The sequence below is a fragment of the Apaloderma vittatum genome, unplaced genomic scaffold (assembly GCF_000703405.1).
Source record: "Apaloderma vittatum isolate BGI_N311 unplaced genomic scaffold, ASM70340v1 scaffold20347, whole genome shotgun sequence".
Classification (NCBI taxonomy): domain Eukaryota; kingdom Metazoa; phylum Chordata; class Aves; order Trogoniformes; family Trogonidae; genus Apaloderma; species Apaloderma vittatum.
In genome coordinates this window covers 15,019-40,523 of record NW_009726973.1, presented here as the reverse complement: position 1 = coordinate 40,523, position 25,505 = coordinate 15,019, and the positions used below count along the sequence as shown (strand labels likewise).

The following is a 25,505-nucleotide window of genomic DNA, read 5'->3' as shown; positions in this document are numbered from 1 at the left end:
GAAGGCAACAGGGAAATTTGCAGACAAACCATCCTGGCTGCCTTCATTTTCTTCCTTCTCTCCATCCTGTGGAAACAGTGTTAGCAACACTTTCGATGGTGCCTCGCCTCAGGCCACCTCTCTCCTCGGATGCTCTCCTCTGAAAAAAGGGAAAGATAGCTTTTTGGAGGAGCCCTGAGCCTGTGTTCATCTCTGGGAAGAAAGGCAATGAAAAAGAAAACCAGATATATGGGGCTACAGGCAATCTGCTGTGCAGTAATGATTTTTCACTAGGTAGGAACCTCTCTCATCCTGCTATGACAGCTTGCAGCACTCAGCACACAGAATGAACACTTGTTCATTCCTAGGGAAAGTGGTGCCCTGGCTAGTCTGTCCTATTCAGTCAGTAGCAATGCTCTTGACACAGCATCTCCTGGCAAAGAACTACACATCTGAGATACATGTTTTTCTCAAGCAGATGCACTCAGCAAGCTTGTCTTTGCAATTATCACCCTTGAACGTGTTTGCATAGTGGTAAAATGCTGCATACGCTGCTGCTCAGGGTAGACGGGGTAGACAGTGAAATCAAGCTGAAACTGCAGTTTAGGTGAATACATCATTTAACTGACAGATCTGTCAACAAGACTGAGAAGCCTAGGACTGTCTGGAAGATGCTTATGAGCTACAGATCCTAATGCAGCCCCAATGGCTGCAGACACACCACAGGTTTTTGCAGTGCTGTGAACAGACAGCTGGCCATGTGGGATATTACCGAGTGGGCTCATCACCAAAACCTCCTGTCAGCCCACTTCCATCTTAATCCATCTCCCTTCCTACAGTCATCCACACCCCTCTCTGGCTGCTGATGTTTTTGCACGGTTTTCTGTGGGTTTATCCTGTCAATCCAGACTCATCCTCATGGATGCCAGCAGTAAATTGCTGCTATCTTTCATAGGGTCACAGCAGCCTCTGCATTTGGGAGCTTAGCCTTGGCCTTTGCTGAAGTTAGAGAGGTACAGACTGAGTCTCAGAGTCAGGGATCACATTTCCAGGCAGAGACATTGGCTTGCTGAACACACACAGGGAATTACAAAATCTTTGCAGTCTGTTATGTAGAGTGAGGTTGATAACTTTCCCAGTGAGCAAAATGCTGGTGATTCATTGACCGGATTGCTCAGTGTCTCAGTGATCAAGGATAGCAATATCTACAAAATTGCTGAGCTTTTTAAATCCATTTTGCAAACTCCACATGAGAGGAGAGGCAGGAGGTACTGAAAGAAGGAAATATTAACACTTTTGGATACACCTGCTGACTGCCACCATGAAATCTGCATTTTCCAGCATTTTCCCAAGGCAGCACAACGTGTCAAAGAAGCCCCAGAGATTTAAGGTTGGAAGCAAGCACCTGCTCAGGCTGGTTGTGTTAAACATATTGATTTCATAGAGCAACATCAGCTGTAGTGACTTACTAGAGAGAAAAGAGCAAGGAGTCTGAGGTGCGGGTTAGGAGGAAAGGAGTCAGCCAGCTAAACACAGCTTTGTGTGAAAAGTGACATCAAAATATCAAAGATAAAATAGTGATGAGTTTGAAGGAGGTGAGGAAAACAGATGAGGAAAAAGCAGATTGAGATGATGAAGAAAGTGGGCAGGAGAGGACTGGATATTACATTTGAAGAGAGATTGGACTTCGTTTATTTAGTGGAAGTCAAACTAAAAGTTAGAATAAAATACAAATAGAAAAGGAGATCTTTCAGAAATATGCTTATACTTTTTGTGTCAATATAAATACTGCTGTTTGATGCAGTAATGCTTTTTCTGTATTGTGGGTTCACTGCATCCCAGATCATGAGGGGCTCTATATGCTGCCACCTGAAAAAGCTGATTCCATACATAAAAACTGAATTATGAAAAAAAAATGCAGCATTGACAGACAGCACTTTAACAACCCGCAGGGAAATACCAGATGTTTGTGGGGAGCCTTTTGGGCATGGTGGGATTCATCCACTAGCTATACAACTCTAAAAATACTTTTATACAGCTCTATTTTCATGACTATCTAGTATATAGGATGGCATTTCCACAGAGCAGTTTGCCTCTCCGCCTGTCTGGGAGTGTACACACTCAAATCTACTTGCACTAACTATGTAAATAATTATATATATAACTGGTTTATATGCCTTACCACTGTGCAGGTGCAAAATTGTTTGTAGGGAAATGATCTTGCAGACCTAATGTATAATATAGCTGATGTTTGTTGTGGCAATGATCATATCCATTCTGTAAAGGGTAGATAGCAGACTAATCTGTGATTTTGTTTTTCTCTTTGAATCCTAACAGAAAATGGACCCCGTCTACTTGTGGTAGCAGAGCAAGCTAAAATCTTCTCACATCGGGGTGGCAATGTCACACTGCCTTGTAAATTTTACCATGAACACACATCAACAGCTGGCTCAGGAACCCACAAAATCCGGGTCAAGTGGACCAAACTCACCTCAGATTACCTCAAAGAAGTGGACGTCTTTGTTGCAATGGGACACCACAGAAAGAGCTACGGAAACTACCAGGGCAGAGTGTTCCTGAGGGAAAGCAGTGAAAATGATGCCTCTCTTATAATCTCAAATATAATACTAGAGGATTATGGGAGGTATAAGTGTGAGGTGATTGAAGGATTAGAAGATGATACAGCAGTTGTAGCTCTGAATTTGGAAGGTAGGTAACACCTGAATTATACTTAAATTCAGATTTGCGCAGTGTGGAGGAACATCTATATTTTTTCCCCTAGTGTTGCTGATATTGTATTATCAATGATAATAACAAGCTGAGAAGTGGGATTCATTGGGCTCTGAGGCTCTTGGCCTGACAGCCCATGGCAATGATCATAAATTGGAGTAACATTAGGAGTTCTAAAACTTGTGCTAGCCTATGACATATTCAGCTCCCAGCGAGACAGTGTGAGGGAAGCCAAAAAAGGAATGACAAAACATAATATAGAGAACTCCATATGTTTAAAATTGGCTCCCATCACTTTACAGCAGTCATTGCATATTTTCACAGTAGACTTAGGCTAAATTGTATTAAATATTCCCCTAACGGCCATTTTACATAACTTTCAGATTATTGAGAATATACAAGTCTTCTTGTAAAGAGGAAAAACATGAAGTGGTTTTCCAGAGACAATGGTTTGATTTTTTCCTGCTTTATAATTACATAAAACATATCCCTGTATTGCCTGCCAAGATAACCCCTACATGTAATATGCAGTCATTTCCCTCAGCAATGTTCTTAAAAACAATAGAGTAAAAAGTATTATAAAAAAATAGTGAAACAGGTTTGAAGAGGACCAGAAATTCAGCTTTCCTTTACTCTTATGAAATTCAGATAAATTTTATGAGATTCAATGCATGTAAACCAGCATTTGACCTTTTTTCCCAAAGCCCTGCACTGGACTCAGCAGTAAACTAAGAGTCTTGTGAAGATGTCTCCCTTACCGGTATATTTGCTAGTAAGCATGTGCCAGAGAGAATTTTACAGAAGCCACGCTATCTGTTAAAAGCAATTAGGAAGAAAAAAAAAAAAAAAAAAAAAGAAAAAAAGTAAATCAAACCACTGGCTCTCACAACTATAAACAGGTGAAATATATGACTTTTTCATTGAAGGCTGTTGTACGTTATTGTTATGCTGCACAATAAGACTGACTGAGTGGTTCTTGGAACCAAATAGATGTCATGGGCTTAGCTTACTTCTTTACAGCTGTTTTCCACTTCCTGCCTGGAGGCTGCTGAAACCTTCCATTTCTGAGTGCAGAAAGGGCCTGCACAGTTTCCATGCCAGCAGGACAGTCAAATTACGTTATTTCACCTCATATAATCCATCTTTAATAAGAATGCACACTGTTCCTTTCAAACTTAGGAGTTAAAGAAAACTGGACATATATGTGTCCAGTTTAAGCTATCTAAAACAGTTCTGAGTGAAGACAGAAATGAGTAGGAGGAAAAAGCATTTTACTTTCTTCTTCTCTGCCAGCCAAAGGCTCTTCTCTGTGTTTAATTTCCTTCCCTCTTGAGCAGGCACTGCAGTGCTAGCTACTTGCAGCTACTGTCATTGAGACAAGCCACTGAAGGGAGAGCAGTCTGTGCTTGGCACGCTCTGCCTTGACTAAGTGAGAGCGAGGCTCTGGTCATCTGCCCAAGCTGCAGGTATGGGCCCACTGATCAGGAGATTTGCTGTAAGGTGGGCAACCCCAGGGGACAAGAGGGATCCAGCTCACAGGTTGGCTTCCAGACAATAAGGATGTTAATAAAAATGCAGTAAGTGGAGCTGTGAATAGTAAGCACCATGTAATCCTGGTCACAAACATGCTGCATCTGTTTAGCTGTGTTTGACCTCCATCATATCTCTTCTCCTTTCACCCTGTTGCGTAGAGGGTCCTGCAACCCACCCCTGGGTGCTGAAGATGCTCAATAATTTGCTAATAATTTAGCAAGTTTCTTCCGATAGTCTTTTTACATCCTAAGTACATATCTCTATCACACCCTGAGATATTCCAGTTAATTAGCTAGATGCCTTGTTCCCCATCAGATACTGGCATTTCCCTGTGTTATACAGCATTATGGTAGTTTTGTCAGTGTAAAAGGGTCAATGCCAATGTAAAATCTTTAGTGATCATTGGCTCACACTTGCAGACCAAATACTCATCTGTTGCCACTTAGCATTGTGTCTCTGAAGCAAAAGTTCATTAGCTTTCTGCTATTAAAAGTGAGGGGATTGCAGTACAAAGGCTTCCGCTGTGCCAAGAGTGCTTGGGGAAGAGGAGATGATGATGGGTGGAGTGGCAGATCAGGAAGTTTTGCTTGAAGCTTGGTACAAATCCTTGTGAGGAGATACACCTTACAAAGGCAATATATGATAGATACAGGGCTGAGAAATCAATGAGAAATCTTTTCTTTACTGCAGTAACACAACTGAAAAAATGAGATTTTCCACCTTTTTTGCTGCAGCTGTTTCATGCTGCAGGACGAGCATATTGGATACAAGGTCTGGGTCCCACCTCCTGATATGCACTAACCCCTCTACCTTACTGCTGCTACTCTAAACAACGTCTCCCTCTGACATCCCAAGTCATCTCCATCCTGTACAGCAGCACCAGTCCTTCCTGTGTGCACCCACCTTTAAGTTAATTTGTAAGGATAGGAGGAATCTTGTTTCTTCAACCAAGTGTGTTCCAATCTCTGCTCAAAGTGAAGTTTATATATTTTAACTAGTGTCTGGCTAACACAAGGAATAACATCTTAATGGTTTCTGTCAGACATGAGACAAGTGTAAGACTGTACACTTCTGACATTACAGAGTAGTGTTTCCTAAACTGACAAGAAATTTTAATTTGTCAAATGTCATGATAAAATGTAACTTTTCAAGTGAGGTAAGACTAGTGAGTGTGTCAGTGTCAGTTCCACTTACGCCAACAAAATCCACGGCTTCTGGATCTACATTACATTGAAATTTCCCTCTAAAATTGTAATGATTAAAATGCACATATATTTACGATGGATGTCTACAGTTGACAGAATATATTCCTCTGTCTGCATGCTCCTGTGCTTATTTTTTCATCTCATCTTCAGCTTTGTGTAGTGCTAACTTTAATTGCCGTTTATTGTCTTTAAGCAATGCAGATCAGATCAAGGAAAAATCAATCTTTGGACAAAAATAAAAATATAGAAACCTATTCCAACATTCTACATCTGTTATAAATAACAAGGTTAATCTCACAGTGGGAAGGATTTGCATCAATAGCCTAATCTCCTGAGATAGTGGCCCTAAGGATGTTAATTGGCAGCAAGACAAAGCCATTTATATCCAGGAATGCCCACTAGCAGTGCAAAACAGCTGATCACTCCAATGGGAGCTCTCTGTGCAAACAGTATAACTTCGGCTAGGCAAAAGCATGGTGAAATATCAATATGGAAATAGTTGACCTCTACCTCAATGGACCTTGTTTCTTCTCCAAATGTGATAGTGTTCTATTCTTATTATACTTAAAGGCCTCCTGGGATTGTCATTAAATAAACTCTCCATAATAATTAGGTAATTTTAGCTTTGAAAAAACTGTAATTAGATTCAGTCTGTGTTTGTTAGATACCTTACATGTTTTTGGTGTATTTTCTTTGCTAGTAGTTAGTGCAGAAACACTCCATTTGCCCCTTACAATAGTGAGACAGTGCTGTCTAGCAGTTAAAGCTCAGAACTAGGATTCACTGCAGTATTTGACAACTACCATCTCTAAGAACTAGTCAGTCATGTCATGTTACTCATCCTTTTTGGGGCCTTAAGTACAAGGACTGGTCTAAGGGCAGGAGGGTTTGGCGGGCAACGGTAGCTGCAAGAAATGTCAAGTATGATAGAGAGCAGGACACTTTTTATGTTGGCACTGTCACCAAAGACATTTTGTCCCTGAATTGGCCTTATGCTCCCCCTGCACATAAAATACAGATTATGAGTTTTACACTTTTTGTCAAATGTTCTGACAGTGAAAAGTTTAACAAATTAGAAGGTCTCCTATGGCAGTTAGATATTGTTGCCCACGTTATGAGCAAAGAAATCGTGCTCAGCTCACATTGAATTTTCTTTATGTTGGTGTTTTACTGTTCTACGCTAAATTTGCTTTATGTTAGTGCTGTACTATTTTCCTTTCTTATGAATACTGGGCACTTTAGTGAATCTCACTACATCAGGTCTGTATGCTTCTGCTTCCCAGGCATGCAAAGTATTGAGCGCTGGCCCTCGTTTAGACTGCTTAGGCACACATTTTGTGTCCTATTCCTTTATGAGGTACAAGGGCCGGGTGATGAAGAAAGTGGAAGAATGCTAAGCTGCCAAAGGCAGATTTTTACTCTATTAGAAATATTTTCCATAGTTTCTATCATCAATGAGAGGCGATAGTTTTGCAATATAGCCTATAAAAAAATTACTTTGTCTGTTGAACAGTACCAGAAACTAGCAGATCTGGATAAAGCCATTAAAAATCTCTCTAGGAAACTATTTCTACATAGAAGCTAACTCTTTGGGTGGCATTACATGAACCACAGAAACCATCACGTTTTATGATCTTGCTTAGAGGTATGTTAGCCTTTATGTCCAAGATAGAGTTAGAAAAAGAACAGCTATCTCTTTCAAAAACAGACTTTATAGTTCAAAATAGATCAAACAAATCCATAAGCTTCATATAAACAAATTCTTCCAAATTGTCAGAGCTATCATTTTCTAATCTAGTCATCTGCTCTTAAGCTCGATGTAAGAAATGAGAAATGCATAGCTGAAACCAATATGAAACCAACTCCATGATCTCAACAGCAAGAAAAATCAGATTTAGCCTAATACTGTATGTCACATTTGTTTCTTCTGTGTGTTACTGTTACATTTGTACACAATGTACAAAATTTTTTAAAAATATTATTTGCTTGAGAATCTGTTGTACTCTCTCCTGCAAAGCTGATTTTATAGGACACACTCTTTGTGGGTCCCTAGAAGATAGCAAAAAGTCTTGTAAGACAACAGGAGTTTGTCAAGTGTAAGTCAAGTGTAAGTAATTCCTTCTGTGACAGGGTAACAAGTCTTTGCAGACATAGCTGTGTTTGCAAGTGCTGTGAAAAAATGATACTTGAAAGATGCAAGTGAAGTAAAAGTTCAAGGTACAGCAGCAAAAAAATACCTGAAAATGATGTCCCAAAAGAAAAATGATAAAAGAACTAGGACTAATTAGATTCAGGAGAGGAAGGGAAGACAATAGTCCACAAATTTTGATAAAGGTTTTAGAAAAATAAGTGAATAATCTGTCCCCCAGCTAGGTGAGCCTAGTTCGTGTGCCTGTATTTGTCAGAAATAAGCAACCCTGCTGACAACTTGGGTTATAGGATGCTGCAGGCTGGAGAGACACCATCTCAAGCTTCAGTTTCGTTTTTGGGGAGATGGTACCTGCTGACAGCTTGTGGCCCACCCACGGAATCTGTGCTGAATGATCAGGTATCTGACAATCCTGACAGGCAGAGAAATGGAGATAGAGTCTCAAGGAAAATGAAGGGTTTACCACTATTTGCAGAGTTTTTGAAAGCTAGCATGGAAAATTTTGCCATCGAGTATATGATCCTGCCAGCATAAAACTGTACCCTACAGTATAGTATATAGCAAAACCTACTGTTACCCCGTGTTTACACTGGATACAAGAAAACTTGCTTTTTTGTTTGGACTAGAACTCAAGGAAGCCCATTGCTTTACTCTGTCTGTAAAAAGACCATTTTTTCCATGTGAGTCAACAGAAATTTTTGTTATTTTGTTCTATGTGTAAACACTTTTAAAGGTGCTAACTATGTATGGTGCTGGATTAACAGACACCCATAAATTGTTACAGGACCTGAGCTTTCTAATGTTATTTCCTCACCGTGTCGTCTTGGGTAACCATTACAGCTCCCTGCACTAATATTGTGTCTGCAGCAACTGAGTAGTTGCAAAACATTTGCACTGAATTTTAGGGATTATCCACATTTAAGACTCTGAGATAAAAATAACATACAGATGAAACACAAATATAATGTATTTTACATTCTCAAAGAACCACAGCAACTGAAACAGAGTTGCACATCTGCAGAATTGAATGTAAGGCATTCATGGGAATAGAGGTATGCATATGGGGGGGGATATGCTATATATCTGGTTCTTATGTTCCAATTTGCTAGAAATCCTAATTTCCATTACAACAGCTGTCTTCTGGATTGCGATTGCGTTGTCACAGGTGCATACAGAAAGCTTCACCCAGCCCTTCTCTTTCACTAGCAGATTTGTTCTCCACTGAATTGATGTGTCTCAGGTTCTTCCTCTCTTGCTTGGAGGAAGGGACGTCCTTTCCTGGGGGTAAGACCTATTCAAGAGAACCACATGTTTGGGAGAGGAGCCACACTGTGAAGTCTATATTATAAAATAATATTCTCCACTCAGGGTCCACAAGTGGCTCAGCTGCTTAATTAGGGTAGAGAACTGAATCACTATTGTCAGGTTAAGGCTCCTCAGCAAAGTCACTAACCCCATTTTAGCCGTCTGACGCTGGAAGTTTTTGTCTTCCTCCCTTTTTTGAACTGGTTTGTTAACATTTGGAAGTGAGTGTTTTGTCTAGGGGTAAAACACAGAGCTGGAGTCAGGAGTTTAGATTCAGTCTGTAGTTTGGGAACAGTAACAAGACCCAGGACAGCTTTTGTCCACTCAAGAGCAGATGGGATGGATTATCTTTTGACGAGTTATAAGATCCAAGACTAAAGAAAATACTTTGCAATTAAATGAAGTTCAGAACTCCTAATTTGTGACAAAAGGAGGATGAATAGTAAGATAAAATTGATTTTCAGCTAGGTTTGATAGGGAAATGAAGAAGAAAAAAAAAGTTAACTAAGATGCAAGATAATGCAAAGCTACACAAAACACACATAGTGAATATTTCTCTGCAGAACCACTAATGGCCACCCCCCATCTGCAGGGTAAAATTAATGTTAATCAGTTGCAGGCTTGTACTGCAGATGAACTCAAACAAAAATCAGCTTCTATGCAGTCTAACAAATACAGCCCAAAGCTAATATTTCAGTTTCGTGCATATTTATCTTATTAAAACATTATGTCCCAAACTGTCAAACTTATTGTAACAAATTTACATACATATTTAACCCATTTTTAAAAATTATTTTAGAAAACTTAAGGGATCAAATCTGTCTGAATAGTTTCCAATTAATTGTTACTCAATTTTTAGAAGTATGTGAGCTTAGATCTTGATTAAAAAATACCTCTGGTGATTTAGGGGTTTTTTTAAGATGTATATGCACATAAGACCCACATGTACTGGACAAGGAGTCAGTTGTCTGGGGAAGTGTAGTTCTGTAAAAATAATAAGTATTGGATTTCTAATAAAGTAATAAAGCTTGGACTCCTCTGGCATTTGCTATACTTTTATTATAGCCAGTGATATTCCTATCCATTAGCACTGAGGAGAAATGAACAATATTTTAAAAAAAGAGGTGAGGAGAAGGCAGGAAAAACAGAGATCCACTAAAATATGAAACATTTACATCTTCTTGTTTACGAAGTTACAGTTAACAGCACATGTTGTGTTACATTACATTCATGCTTTATAGTTCAAAGCAGCTAATAAATGAAAACCCTTTAACAAAGGATTTACAAAAGTAAAGAACCTCCACAGACTCTCTAGTTAATTGCTGAAGGAGAGCAAAATATTGTTTATTATTACCCTGCCAAGTTTACATTTGCATGCTTTATTTTCTTGGACCAAGTCACTGAAGTTTAGTAATAACAGGGATTGTGTTTAACAAAAATAACACTTCTTGGATGGATGGGCAAGGAAGAGAAGGGAAAGGAAGGAGACACTAAGATACCGGTGAAATAGACGAGTGGGTTTGAGTGTTTGGAAAAAGGAATGGCTTCATTGCACAGTGACTGTCCTGAATGACCAAAATGTAATTTCTCTATCCTATGCTACATTGCCCCAGAGACAAGGAATTTTTTGTAGGCTGGAGAATTCATCAGCAGGGAGAAAGTAAAAAGAAAGATTGGTGTTTATACCGGTGTAAAGCTTTTGGCTCATCTTCTGTGTTATCTTGTCTTTAGTCCCTCTGCATCCTACACCACTTAGTTCTACAGAGATGTTTGAGAATAAACATTCTGATCCGGATCTTCACTGATGCCATTTTATTTAGGCTTGCTATGAGACTGGGCTAAAGCCAACTGTAAAATTTAGATCTGGGTTAATTTTCTACACCCTGCTGAAGATTAGGGTGGTCTCTTTCTAACTTGTTTGTTCCTAGCCTTTTTCCTCTTATTTCAAGAGCCACAGGAGGAGGTGGCTCTTTGGTATTTTCTGAAACATCTTTCATGCTTCAAGAAGTAGTATTTAACTAGATATTTTTCAGAAACTAGGAAATATCCTGCGGAAAAATCTGTCAGACAGCAAGCGTCCTTTGGTTAAACCAGAAGTGCTTTTGGCAGCCATAATGTAGAGAGGAAAGGTGGTGTCTCACATGGCTTCCTACTAGGGCTGTCTTGTGTTGCTGCATGGCTCACCACCTGCAGTTGGGGAAACCTGTCTCCTGCTCAAGGAATTGTGCTCTTTGATGCCCTCTGTGAGGAGCTCTCCCTCCTTGGGTGGTGACAAACTGCCAAAAAACCAGCTGGAAAGTAGCAGAAAACTCTTCCTAAAAACCCCACATTGCTTCACTGATTTTATTTCCCTATAGATTTTCTTCTTTAAGATCTCAGGACAGCCTTGAAATGTTATTAAGCTGGGCATGAAATGCCCTCGCATTCCTAAGATAATGTGAAATAGAAACAAACAAAAAACCAACTGTCTTGAACTTCCCAGGAAATCTTGGCTAGGGTCCATGCAAAGGCCATAGTGATCTATCAATCAAAGCATTTCATTTTAATGTCTATCTGTAAAAAAAAAGTAGTTCATATGCTTCTGTACTAAATTTCTTCTTTCTAGATAACTGCCAGAAAATCCAGAAATCCCATCCCATGACAAAACAGAACTAGGCTGGGTTTTAATTCACTTTTTTTTTAAATGAGAAATTGATCTTGCAGCTGATAAATTTCCTGATGAAAGACATGTAGCTGCAAGATCTCAGTTGGCTCTGCTCATCTTTAAGCACTCCCAGAACGCACAAGGGTGAGATCACAGCAGGGCCAGCAAAGGCTGCAGATGGGAGCAATGTGCAGACCTGGCACAGTTCCCGTTGGGAAAGGGATGATGTTACAGGGAGCGCATCCAGCTAGGTAAAGGCGGCAGTCCTATCCCCTTCACAGACCTAATGGCTGATGTGCTGACGGTATGTTTTGCCCCAGAAATAAAACAACTTAAACCGCTTGACACACAACCTTTATCTCTCCTAACTGTAAATGTGGTTTCCCCTTTCTTCTGCTCATTCGGTGTCCTATAACTCACCCATCTCTCTACCACTTCAGGTGTTGTGTTCCCTTACTCTCCACGGCTGGGTCGTTACAATTTAAACTTCCACGAGGCTCAGCGAGCGTGTCTGGAGCAAGACTCTGTTATTGCCTCCTTTGATCAGCTCTATGACGCCTGGAGGTCCGGGCTGGACTGGTGTAACGCTGGCTGGCTCAGCGACGGCTCCGTGCAGTACCCCATCACCAAGCCCAGGGCGCCCTGCGGAGGGAAGAACACAGTGCCTGGGGTCAGGAATTATGGGTTCTGGGATAAAGATAGAAGCCGATATGATGTCTTCTGTTTTACTTCAAACTTCAACGGTAAGAGTCTTCTTCACTCCTACCTTGTAAACAATTGTTTCTGTGCCTAGCAAAGGAACTCCACTGGCAGCAAGTGGTATCTGACTTGTCAAAGATTACGTTTGGCTTGGAAAATTTTGTTGAATTTACAATGACACACTCACAGGGTGAATTTGTCTTTGCCACATGTTCACATAGGTTGTTTTTACAACACAAAACTTGTATTGGTACGAGTTTCTAATATCTCTGCTTTCACTCTGTTAAAATTTATGTGCTCTTTTAATGTTGATATATGCCCAGTTTATTGCAGTTAAAGTGATGAAGAGCTTTCCTGTTGAATTCAATTATAATTATGATGTTTTACAGCTTAAATACATCACCAAAACAAAATTCTGATCACCACTTCATCTCTGCTGTTGAATCAAGCAGCTCCTGCTCATGTTCCAGGTCTAATATGACTAATACTTCCTTATCAGCAAAGCTATTTCTAGCTTTTATGCCTAATAATTTAGATTCCTAATCTTAATATGCTGCCAAAACCCTGTTCACTTTTGCTCTGAGACTGGTCTGCTCTAAACATTATTTAGTGACTGCAAACTCTTTTGCTGTTGGTAGATGTTACTTCAGGTATGAAATGACTTGATGTCAGCCTGCTGTGATTTCAGGTTTAATATAATGCCTGAAAAGGATTTAGAAAACACGGCTGTGATTGAGAGGAACATTGCAAGTGAACATGTGTAAAGTTTACAATCCTCTACAGCGTCATATCTGTGGATCATTCCTACACAATTTTGCATATGTTTGGATTGCAGCCTATCCAAACCAATAAGCATGGTCTTTTTTGTTTATGCACAGATTGCTTATCCACAATGAAGCATTTCTGTCCTACAGCACACCAAAAAATAAACATAAGCCTTACTCTCAGAAGATATGCTCCAGTGCTAAGTCTGCTCCACCCTCTCAGAAAAAAACCAAAACAAACAGATCCTCAAACAAGCAATATAAAATTAGACTGAATATGGTCTGAAACAAAAGTTTAGCTGATTTTTATCATGCTGCATCATTCCATGAAATACTGGCTCTTTATATTATTGCTTCATTTATCCAAGGTGAAATCCTGTATGAGCTCATCTCTTATATGCAGATTTAATCCTGTACTATAGAAATAGCACTACGGAATAAAATAAACAAAGAAAAAGAATTAAAATATGATAGCTGCATGATTTATAATGCTTACAGGGTATATGCTTGTGACTACTGTTCACTAATCACCACCCTTTTCCAGACTAGCAGCTGGACATTATCTCTTAAGAAAAAAGAAAAAGAGAAAACAAAAAGTAATGACAGGTAAATATTGCCTATGTGTTGATAGAGCAAGTGAGAGAAAGAGGTATTAGGTAAGGTGAGGATAAGTTATACTGGTAGTAGAGAAATCAAAGACAACACACTAAAGTGAATCTCATCCTTGGTGAGTCTGTTAAACCAACCTGCAAGACAAGATATTACACAGATATAGGGTGATATATGGGGCACCATCTTTTCTAGTTCCCTATGACTCAGTGCCCTGTAAGTGTCTCAGAGTGTCAGCAGAAAATCTGGACTTCTACTTCTCTCAGCATCCATTTCCTTAATCACCAACTCACCAGGTTATCTTACCCTTACACGTCCTTGTTCTGTACTCCACTAGTTGTGTCCCAAGCTTACCCTAATATTCATAACGAACCCAGTCACTCTCCCAAGATGCCAACATCCTATTTTCAGCTCAACACTTCAGATAGCTTATGTGTGTTTAACAGCATACATTAGCTTTCTCAGTGTAAAGGGAAAAGCTTATAATAACCCATTTTGCCACCAGGTTGTAATTACCAAAGGCAGTGGTTATGGGCAAAGAGCTATTTTTGTGACACTCGGTATTGATTCTCTCGGCCCAGGGACAGCCAAGGAAAATGAGAAGTGGTTAGGACACCATACCTTTCCAGCAGTCACTGCCACTGCTGGAGTCCCTCGATGGTATGAAACAGAGAAGCCTTCAGCTTTATGTAAGGGAGCTGGAAAAATGCCAATGGCCCCAGGAAAAGGGGAGTATAAGGCAAGCTCAAAAAAAAAATAAATCTCAAAAAATGTCAGTTAGAGGAGCTGCTAGGAGTAAAGAGGGTGAGTGAGGTTTAGATTTCTGCTAACTGGGGGTTTTTTTAGGGAAAGAAAGTCCACAAATACATTATGATCTCAGGAATCTTAAGAAAAAGAGGGAAGGGGGGGCATGGGGCTCAATTTTAAATAGTTCAACACTCAAAGCAAAATGTCTTTGTCTAAAATACGTGCAAAGTTCGTTTTTTAAGTGGAGAAGAAAGGTAAAAAAAAGAGTAAAATTACATTCAGGCATTAAGGTGACAATTACAATTCAATCATCAACACAGTGAGTTCAAATCAAGGCTCAGAGTTTTCCCTCTGGAACTGCTGGATCCTGTCTGTTATGAGCTGAATACACCAAAAAGTATTGTTATAAAAAAGGAGGATTTTTGCCATTAGTAAAGAATTCTACGTGCATTCCTGTTAGTTGCACAGAGAAATTGCTTTAGCGAAGTTCGTCTGCAGTGCAATATAAAATAGTGTTAATACTTCATGAAATTACCCTCTACAGTGTCTTTTCACAGGCTAATGTAAGTACAATACTTGAACATTTTCTTCTTCCTGTATAACTGTTTCATACTGCAATCTGTCTGTTGGTTCATAACAGAACATCTTTTTTGTCTGTGCAAGCAAAACCAAAAACCTGAAAATCTTCCATACACTATATTGTATAGAGTAGTACAAGCAATTTACCAGATTATAAGAATACACAGTGATGTATTTCATAAAACAGTGCAAAGAGTAACAGTAGCATAACTCCATCCATTAAATCCACCGAAATATTGTTAAATAACATAGTTTTTCTGCCTGCATAGAGATAACAATTGGATGGCAACTTGTTTCCCAACCTACTTTTACATTCCTCGTGTTGAGAAAGGCTATTGAAAATGGACATACACGAGTGGGAATTATCTAACAAGTTTGGAAATTCTGTGTTTGATTTCTGAGGGCTCAGCTCTACTCCCCCACAGCCAGTTTCTCCTCCACTTTTTTTTCATTGTAGCAGCTGCTTTAGTCCATGTTCTCTTTAGAAAAGCCAGAGGTTCCTGCCCCATGTGCTGGGACAATCTGCCATGCTCCACAGGTTTACAGAGTCTGCAGACCACCCCAGTTTCTCTCCCTGTCCTGTCCCAAGGAATGAGGATGCTCCTCTTCCATACACTCTCTGTAGAAGGTAATTTTGGACTTCTACACACTACTTTGAGTGAACAAATGTAGATGAAACCATGTGAGGTTTCAGTCTTGACCACTGAGCCCAAAAGGCATAGGACAGAAAATAAATAATGGCAGAGCTGAGTGGCTATTCTTTCCTTAATGTCAAAGGGCTTCTGAAGGAGAACAGTCAATTTCTTGAAGGAAAAAAAAAATGGAAATTTTTTTGGACTGAAAAGTGTTAAGTGAGCTAAATATAAACATATCTATCAGCTCCTCTATAATTAAACATTATCAAAGGAAAAAAAAAGTGTAAGTAGAGCTTTTATCACACTTTCTGCTCATTAACATGCATTTTGTTATATACTTTGAACACAGAACCACAGTGCATAATTGGTTTGTTATCAGCTCTAGCAGAATCAAGTAAAAAAATCGTGTTAACAAAGTTAAAAATATAAAGAATGAATTTTAAGGATCGTGTTAAAAGTGCAGCTGTGAATCACCTGTTAGCTATAGGAATGCATGTGATAAGCTAACCACCTCTGTTATTTAAATGGGAGAAAGGTGTAGAAAGTCTTTTTTGAACGATGCATGCTGACTGCTCATTTCATTATTTCAGAATATTTTACCACTGGGAGCATGTAGCCATTGTTCTGAAAAGAAAAACAAACCTACCCAAAATAAAATTACATACCCTTTCTTAGAAGCAGTTGTTTCCATGGTCACTGCTCATATTGGTGGGCCCGGAAGAGGATTTAAAAAAATGTTCTCACACATTTAATGTAGCCATTTGAAATCAGTTACCTGAGATGATCACTGGGTGTCAAAATACTTATCAGGACCTTATGATTAAAGGAATGGAAAACATCTCACTTTGCACAAATTTTGTTCTTCAGTTTTGAGGAACAATGGCCTCACTCAAACATTTAGCATTGCTGCAAGATATACTGAACTGAGTCTGCTGAGCAGATGATGGGGTCTACATGTTGTGCAAACTACAGATGCACCACGCTGGCTGCTGAGAACTCGTTTTATGGCCCTGTGAAGCCACAAATCTGAGCAGTTTTACACAGTAAAACAACCTGACTTCTGCGGCCTTAAGTTTTTCGGCATACATGTTGGCTGCCGGCTGCACTTGGCATTTCTCCTACTTGTGCTGCCACACACTAGGTAGAGCTGGCTACTCATCTGTCCCTGCACAGCCCTGAAACCACAAGGCTGAGGAAGAGGCTGCCCCAGCAACCCAGTAAGCTGTTCGGAGCAGTCTCAGGTCTGAGCTCAAGTGGTTAGATGCTCGATGGCTGGCTGCATCCTCTCTGAGCACTGCAAAAGAACCCTCCCTCAGAGGCACTGCCTTAACATTTTACACAGAAAATAGGGGTGCTACTGCCTTTCTGTGTCTCTGAAGATGATGGTCCACCACCGAATACACCCAGTTGCAACATACAAACTCAGGATTTAGAACTGAGCTTAGAAAAAAACTCCAAGGGTGGTGCATCCATCAAACTCGCACAGTCAGAGAAGTGTAGGGTATTTGGGTCAAGTTTTCCTCTTTAAGCTGTCCTGTTAACATGAAAAATTTTAAAATAGCTATTATAGATGGGGTTTGATTAGTTTTGCATAAACCCGCTGTCCAACAATTTGGAAGTGAGAAGTTAAATCAAGCACTCTCATCCTCTTTAAGAGTGACCCAACTACCAGATATTAAAGAGAGACACTTAATGTCTCCTCTCCTTCCACAGCAGTTAATAAATACTAAGACTGAACAGTTAGGAACTCTTCTAACCTATTAGCAGGGGAAAACCCAGAAAATCTTACAGAGTTTATTAACAGAGTTTTATTTTATCAGACATTCTGCTTACACATTGCATGCCTATTGAGTTTACTATTAAAGTTCTCGAGTTTAAGGAAGGGGCAGAATATAGGAGTTTTTATTATTGATGTCATATGTCAAAACCCTGACCTTACTGCAAATCCCTAGGAAATTACATTCCATTGGCATATGGTTTGAAGAGCAACTAAAAAAGTAGGTGAAGTTTTTATACTATCAGTGCATATCCCTGTTCCCCTAAGACTGAAATCCTGTTTGCATTGGGGAAACCTCTTAATAACATAGTAGGAACAGGTTTCCACTTAATAAACATTTTCTTGAGCAACATCTTGTAAATGCTTTCAACCTGCTGAAATAGAGTTAAGCAAGCATTTTACAAAGGGGTAGATAATCTACTCTCAACATTTTTTATGAAAATACTGTTGATGTTGTTTCTGACAGCAGTGACATTTTTTAAAATTTTCTGCTCCACCACAGCTGCAATGTAAATGCCCTTTTTTTTTCTGCAATGTCCTTGTCGTGATATACAATTTCCAACATTTACAAAAAGTTAATAGAGTTGTCTTCTGAGCTGGAATTTCTTCACTTAGAAGAAAAGCTTTGTGGGATTTTTGCAGGGATCTGGAGCTGAAGTAACTCTTCATCCTGCTCACCATTTTTCCTTCACCAAGAAAGTGATCTGAGCAGAATTCTGTTTGTGTGTTTACCTGTTTTTTATGAGGAAGAAAAAGGATATTGCTCTGGATTACTTTCTTAATTAAGAAGTAGAATATGCCTTGGAATTATAAGATTCCTACATGAATAAATTCTTTTTCTTTTCAGCTAACCTGCCTCTTACAGGACAGTCAAATTAAAAAGTTGTGAACATATTTGGAAATTATTATTCTTTCAAATAAACAGTATTCCTCTGCAATCCATTTCTACCTCACTTATATAATTGTCAAACCATTGATGATAAATAACCCCAATGATAGCCTTACAGTAAATTTATATTGCCTTGATAAATGAAATTAATGTTACTATGATTGCTGCTTATGGATTAGTAGGGGAGACTTCCTTTTTGGAGCTTTACTTGCCAGCATATGTTTTCATTACCTTGAGACAGAGGTACATTTTTCTTAGTAGCACTATCAGTTCATTGCTGTTTTATGGTAAGGATATATACCCTTTGATGCCTAAAAAGAAACAGAGCTGCAGAACTGCTGCCGGTGGTTTTGACACTGCTAATGAAGACTTACAACAGGCATGGTTTCAATCCACCACAGGCTCAGACTCTGCTTCTGAAAAGCTCGTGCAATATTGTAATTTTCTTACCAAACGAAAATAAATAAATAATTGTGCTTGTACTTAATCAGAAACAAGTCACTGTCTCATCAGAGAATAAAACTGCATGTGCTACCTCCAGCCACCCTCTCCCAAATGATATCCAAGGCCAGATCGTGCTATGCCGTGCTTCTGAGAGGACAAATCATAAGCGGTTTAAGCTAAGGCTGGGAGTGCACTGCTTTGAGTTTTTCACTGATTTCCCTTCTCTGGCAGTAAGTTACAGCTGTGTGAGGTCCGATTTGCCTGAAAACTATGGGGTTCCCCAGACACTTCACTGGATTGTCTTTGTCACCTTGTTGGTAAATGCATCTAGCATCACAAAGTTAGATGCAGGACAAGCACCGTCCTCCAGTCCCAGGGTGTCTTCTATCATCCCTCTCTGCCAATCTTTTTCTTCACATGCACATTCTGAGGAAGAAAATTCATTGCAACAGTTCAGTTATCACTGAGCATAAGCAAGGATGGGGATGCTTTCCTGTCCTGTTAGCAGATAGAAATATAGCCCTACTTTTTTCATTAGAACAGTCTATTTTCTCTAATTGCCTATTTTATTTTTTTTTCACTGCTGATATTTTTAACAGCACAGTGCCCAAAATGCACAGTTCCAATTCAACTGATCTGGTATGATGCTGCAGTGGAACGTCTCCATTTCTCCTCAAAAGCCACCGCTCTATGATACATCACCTTAACCCTGTCACTAATGGCCCTTTTTTCCTTCTTTCTCTTGCTAGGTCGTTTCTACTACCTAATTCACCCAACCAAGCTGACCTACGATGAAGCCGTTCAGGCATGCTTGAAGGATGGAGCTCAGATTGCTAAAGTTGGCCAGATCTTTGCTGCTTGGAAGCTCCTGGGGTACGACCGCTGTGATGCTGGCTGGCTGGCTGATGGCAGCGTCCGCTACCCAATCTCCAGGCCAAGGAAACGCTGCAGTCCTAACGAGGCAGCGGTTCGCTTTGTAGGCTTCCCTGATAAAAAGCACAAGCTGTATGGTGTCTACTGTTTCAGAGCATACAACTGAAAATACCTAGAGCACAAAGTTTCAAATTCATTAAGAACATGTGAAAGATTTCTTTTCGATATGAACTCATGCAAGTTACCAAAACTGTGATAAACCTTTGTTACTTACTGTAAAGAGTCATTTTCATAAACCCAGCCATTTAATTTGTTGGTTTGGGTTTACGGTTCCTTTGATTTTTTTTTTTTTTAGTATTTTTGTAAAAGTATCATTCCATAGATATGTTAAATTAATATAATTTAATGGAAGCTCTAGGTAAGGAAGTTTCTTTAAGCTACGTCATCCCAATAAAATATACTTTTCATGAATGGGGCATGCAATAGAGCTTGACAATTGCTAGAGCACAATTATGGAATGTAAGGCTACTCAAAGCAGAAGCTTTTAAAAGCACAGATTTTAAATATTTGTAGCAGTTTGAGAAACACTGCAAATTAATTATTTCAGGAATTTTGAAATAAGATAATCTTTTTGTTAAAGGGGATCTGTGAGGTTTTGCTAAAAAAACCTCACGACATAGGTTAGAAAATAACTGTTTTCACTGGCTTCACATGGGAGAAACACTGAGTTTAATAAAAGCAGCTAAAACAGTCCGCAAAAATAGGATTAGTTTTACAATTTAAAATCTTGCCTTTCTGAAAAATAAGCTCGTGGACCCATGCATAGGAACAAGCACAACTAATTCTCCTGAACATTTCAATTGTGGTTTTGTCATGTATAAATAAATAATTGATGGGGGAGTTAATAAGTAACTAACAAGAAAACCCTGTTTTCTTCTTAACTCCAATTAAAGATGACTGAAAAGTGTTGTGTTACCTTTGAGTAGCTTTACTGAGTTATTTTAAAACTCTTAAAGGCCATTTGCTAAGCAGCGTATAGCATCTACTCAGGGCAGTTGTATAAATAAACTGCTGGACAGAGAAATTGTAAACTTTAGCAGCTTGATTTTACATTAGCCTTTGAAATGTTATTATCTTAATGAAAGAACATTACAATATTTAATATTTCTTACCTATTTACAAGTCACAAGAAATAAAAATTAGAAAAAATACAATTATGAAGACTTAGAACAAGATTATTAAAAAATCTGAAACCAGCTATTAAAGTTTAAAAGAAAAAAAACTTTATTTCCTTACATCTTATTTGTATCTAAAAAGTACACCTGTTTTTTAAACTATCAATGAAAAAAAATACTATCACTAGCCCCGAGTTACTTAGTTAGTCCTCCTTAGAGTTAACAGAACAAAACTATTGAAATACTTCTTTTCACTAAATCTGCAGTGGTCTAAGTGGAAGATGTTTACCTATATCTGCCAGTGTCAGAGATAAACACACACTGTGCATGGTGCCTAGGATTTTCAGTGCTGCCTAAAGGTCCTACCTGGATACCAGTTTGAGGGAATTTGGATTTCTGATGCAAACTTACTTTGGATGCAGCAATTCTTGGTGCTCATCTTCAGATACCTTAATGCAACCAGTTTTTCAGAGAGCAGGTGCTCAAGGCTTTCTGAAAATTCACTCCACTTATGATGTCTCAAGCTGGATATCCAAAAAACAGAGGCCACTGATTAAAAATATCTTGATCTTGAGTAATCTCTTAAGCAGTTTTTATGTTCTCTATCGGGTATTGGTTCTACCACTTAAAAAATGGAGAACTTTTTTTTCCTACTCTGCGCTTGCTGACTATGAAGATTTCAGAGGACCAATATTTGTATTACACAAAGTTTTATAGCTTCCCATTGTTTCCATATCTAAATGAGATATAGTGGTATTTATCCAAGTAGGACACAACTGGTATGTTTTCATGAATGATTTTGGTGTAGTAATTTTCCCATGGACATCAGTAAATAAATCTCTTTCCCAGAGTTGTTGTGGTCCTGTTTTAAAACTCTGTGAACAAACCAGGAACAATATATGGTAGGATTGTAGTGGAAAGATAATATAGTTTAAGAGGTATTTTATTGGAATTTGTTCCCATCAAGCTCGGAGACAAATTTCGATCTTTCTGGGGATATTTGCGTCCACTGTGGATATTTGATCATACTATTCAGATTCAGCAGTCTCGGTGCCAAAACTCCACCTTTTCTAATTCAGTAGGAATTGAATTTCCTTGAAACTTTATCACTTAGCTATAAATAGAGACTTATCACAAGCCCCTAAACCCAGGTAATCTTTTCTGAACAGACTTTTTTGATATCAGTGTCCATTTTACACATTTTCTCAGTCCACTCAGAACCTTGTCAGAACCCTTTGAAGAAAAAATGGAAATGTAAATGAAAAATATCCCTATAGGATAAGGAACAGGGTATGCAAGACTGGACCACAACCAAAAGGAATACATGTTATTACCCCCTCCAACCTTCAGAAACATGGAAAAAAGAGATCCAGGCTGTTTTCGGTGTCTTTTCTGAGGTTTGGACAGGGAGGTTGTGGGATGGGAAAAGCTACAGGGAATATCCCAGCTGTTACCCCAGGTTGATCCCTAGTTGCTGTAAAAGAAGGAATCCTTTTATGCAGCTGGCTCTATCCTCCCCAAAGATCTGCTAGATCTGGAGGAGGCTGCATTGTTTTCCTACTGCACAGAGGCGAAGAGACTCATGAATTTTTTAAAAAGTTTTTTTTACCTCTCCAGGGAAACCCTACGCAGGGTTTCACCCAGACGCATCTTTTTTGCAGGAATGGGGATTATATTTTGCCTGCATAAAAAATGTACACATCCAACCCACTCTTGGGGCTGGCTAAAGTGCCCTCACTGCTAGACCAAAGGCACTGCGGGAAAGGTGAATTCAGCCTTTCACCAACTTTGCAACGCTCTGGAGATGGCTGGTCAGGTCCTAAATCACAGCGATCTCAGGCTTGCGCTAGCTTATGCCTTCTGTATCCCTCTCTCCGGGCTGGCATTGCGACATCCCGAGGTGTAGCATCCCCCCAACCCACCCCTGCTTTGTGCATCACCCACACCCCAGGCCGGTGGCTGAGCAGGCTCTGCGCCACCCAGATGATCCCTCAGCTCCAGGGAAAGCACCCGAGCTCCCAGCTTGGCAGCACAAAGAGGCCATAGGGCAACAAGAGATTAGGTCTCCGGAGAGGCACTGAGCTGACAGTCGATCACAGATGGCCAAATTTTATCATCCAGTTACGCCTGTAAGTTTGCGTTGAAGATATTGCTTGCTAGGAATCGTACGTCTACTCGGTAGAGACACAGTATGCGAATTTGCATTGGTCACGTTACTTGTGAAGACCCCAGTAGTTTAATTTGGGATCAGGCTAGATTGATATGCAACATTAAACATTATTAAAACAGATACAGTTAATTGGATAGTTTGGTGAAAATATGTTTGTATAAAAAAATAATTAGTTCTAATGTAAGGTATGAAAACCACAAAAAGTGTATGATTACCTGAAAAGTGGGTACAAATAGACAAAAAAAAGACACGAATTATATTTTTTTTTACGGCTACTGACTCCATTTCCTTTTATATGTCAAGTGTCAGGATGTTTTCTTATTTTCAACTAAGCTAGCTAGGTGCTTGGATAAAAACTTTAAAAAGCAGCTTAAAACTGGATAAAAGTCTGTGCTATTTTCTGTTCATGAGAGAATATTCTATCATTAGAATCAATTCACGTTCTCTGTCATTATCTTGTACTGCACAATGTATCTGAATTTTAATGCCCATGAATTGACAACAATTAAATCATGTTGTTCTTTTCAATGCAATGATCTCTGCTTATTGACTGGCCGTTCTTCTACTTCCGTCCCACAAAACATAAAAAGGAAACAAATAGATCAAAGTATGAAAATACTTACTTTGTCGTAGTAAACAAAGTGATTAGAAAACGAGGGGGAAAAAAAAAGGAAGACTACTCTGTGAATATCATTTACAATGAAAATAAACTGTATTCCAAAGCCTTTGTTTTATGCTTCTTTGAAGCATTTTGGAAGTAGAAATGCAAGGACCAATTTCTTCTTTGTGTTCTCTGCCATCTTCTAAAATAAAATAAAGCGTAAATAAGGAAGGCTTTTTTTTTTACAGTTGGTGTCACACTGCATATGCATCGTGAGAAATTGGATGTAGAACAGTGTTCTATGTACAGTAAAATTTATGAAATTACTTATATAATCCTAAGACCTTATAAATTAAAAAAGTAAACAACAAAAAATCACTCTTTGTAATGTGCAACAAGAAAGATTTCCAGTGTCAAGCAAAGAATTAGTTATTCAAAACACTGGGCCAACTTTGAAGCTTCTGTATTCACGCTGTTTTTGTATTCTTTTATTGATCTGTTCCAGATAGTTAACCCTAAAAATTACTTACACTGCATCACTTTGCTGAGAAATACTATTCTTCCAGAAGCTTTCAGTATATGGACCATGTTTTAAAATAGATGAAAAAGAGATTAGGAAAACTTATCACTCAGAACAGGGGAAATATATTTTACCATCAATATATGACTGAAACAAATTTTATTTTCTGACAATTTAGTTTAAAAAATTTTAGAACAGGTAACATTTTCACTTAACAACTTTAATGCATAAAATTAAAACCAGCTTTCACAGAAAGAGTCTCACGAGGACTAGGGTTTGCATTTATAGTAGCAAGTTCCATTGAATGACATCTCACTATTCAAAATAGAGACATTCTCTTCATGTTTGAAAGTGGCTGGATTTAAGACCTGGTGGATCTGCCACAAAAGCAGAATTGTCTAGATTTTTACCCAAAGATTTGGTAAATGAAGTACTAGGCTGCCATTGCATTTAGCTGTTCTCTCATTTATTCACAAAGGATACCAGCAGCTTTCTGTCCAACAACAACAGCTAGCTGTTCTTTTTAAAGGTTTCAAGAAACTGAATCTTACATGGTTGGTTGCCATTTTCTTCCTATTTCAGAAGACTTTACAAAAGTTGCAAATAGCAGAGCATTCAAATTCCAATGCCAGGTAATTTGCTGTATAAAAAGAGATAAGATTTCTTTGAGTTTCTAATCAAAAAACCACACAAATCAACCAAATAATGCTAACTTTAGGAGAAAGGCAAGGTGAACTGATAAAAAATAATTACTACTGAAAAATAATTAATAATTATTATGAATAAGGATGGTCCCTTTAAAAGAGTGGTGACCTGAAAGATACATTAAGAAAAAAAATGAAAACAGAAAGCCATACTTCAGCTCCTGATCTATCACACAGAGTTTGCATTTGTTATATTTTGCATAATAATTATTAAGCCACAAGTTTAAATACATAATTTAAAAAAACCCAAACAAACAAACACCGAAATACATATTAATAATAATGCAAGAGTTTAGAAGGGATTTCTTCTTCTTCATCAAGCCTCAAACTGGAGGTTGGAAATTCTCCTTAGAAGTCCTCTGAGATTAATATTTTCCTCTTTTTGTCCTAGACCATCTCAAGCTCTAAATCCTCAACAAGGTAATATATAAAATCCGTCTATTTCTTCAGTATTGTGGCAGAGGCAAGCAATTGTTTGCCTGATAACAACAGCCCTAACATGGGACTCAGCTAATGAATTATGCACTAGCATATTTTCCAGAGTGTCCAGTGTGTATTTAATGGATTAATTTTTTTTAAAGGCCATCTGATAAAACCAAACTGTTATGCCCTGATACTAGTTGAATAAGAACAGTTTGGGGTTTATTCTTTTCAAAAAACATATATCATAAGGCATTTCAATTCTGTACCTTCTACACTGCTGTTCACTGTGCTTACACACGTGGTGCCATTTGCTTTCTACTTATCTTCATCCTGATTCCTTTAATATCTAGA

General features: G+C 38.7%; 1 protein-coding gene across 1 annotated transcript; it reads left to right on the top strand.

Moving 5' to 3' along the window:
• Positions 1 to 2,312: 2,312 nt before the first annotated feature.
• On the top strand, positions 2,313 to 20,220 carry HAPLN1 (hyaluronan and proteoglycan link protein 1; the record flags this gene model as incomplete). Its single annotated transcript, XM_009873503.1, has 3 exons — positions 2,313 to 2,688; positions 11,986 to 12,288; positions 19,438 to 20,220. Coding segments are annotated over 3 exons (969 nt in total), but the record flags the coding sequence as incomplete, so codon positions are not given.
• Positions 20,221 to 25,505: the final 5,285 nt, after the last annotated feature.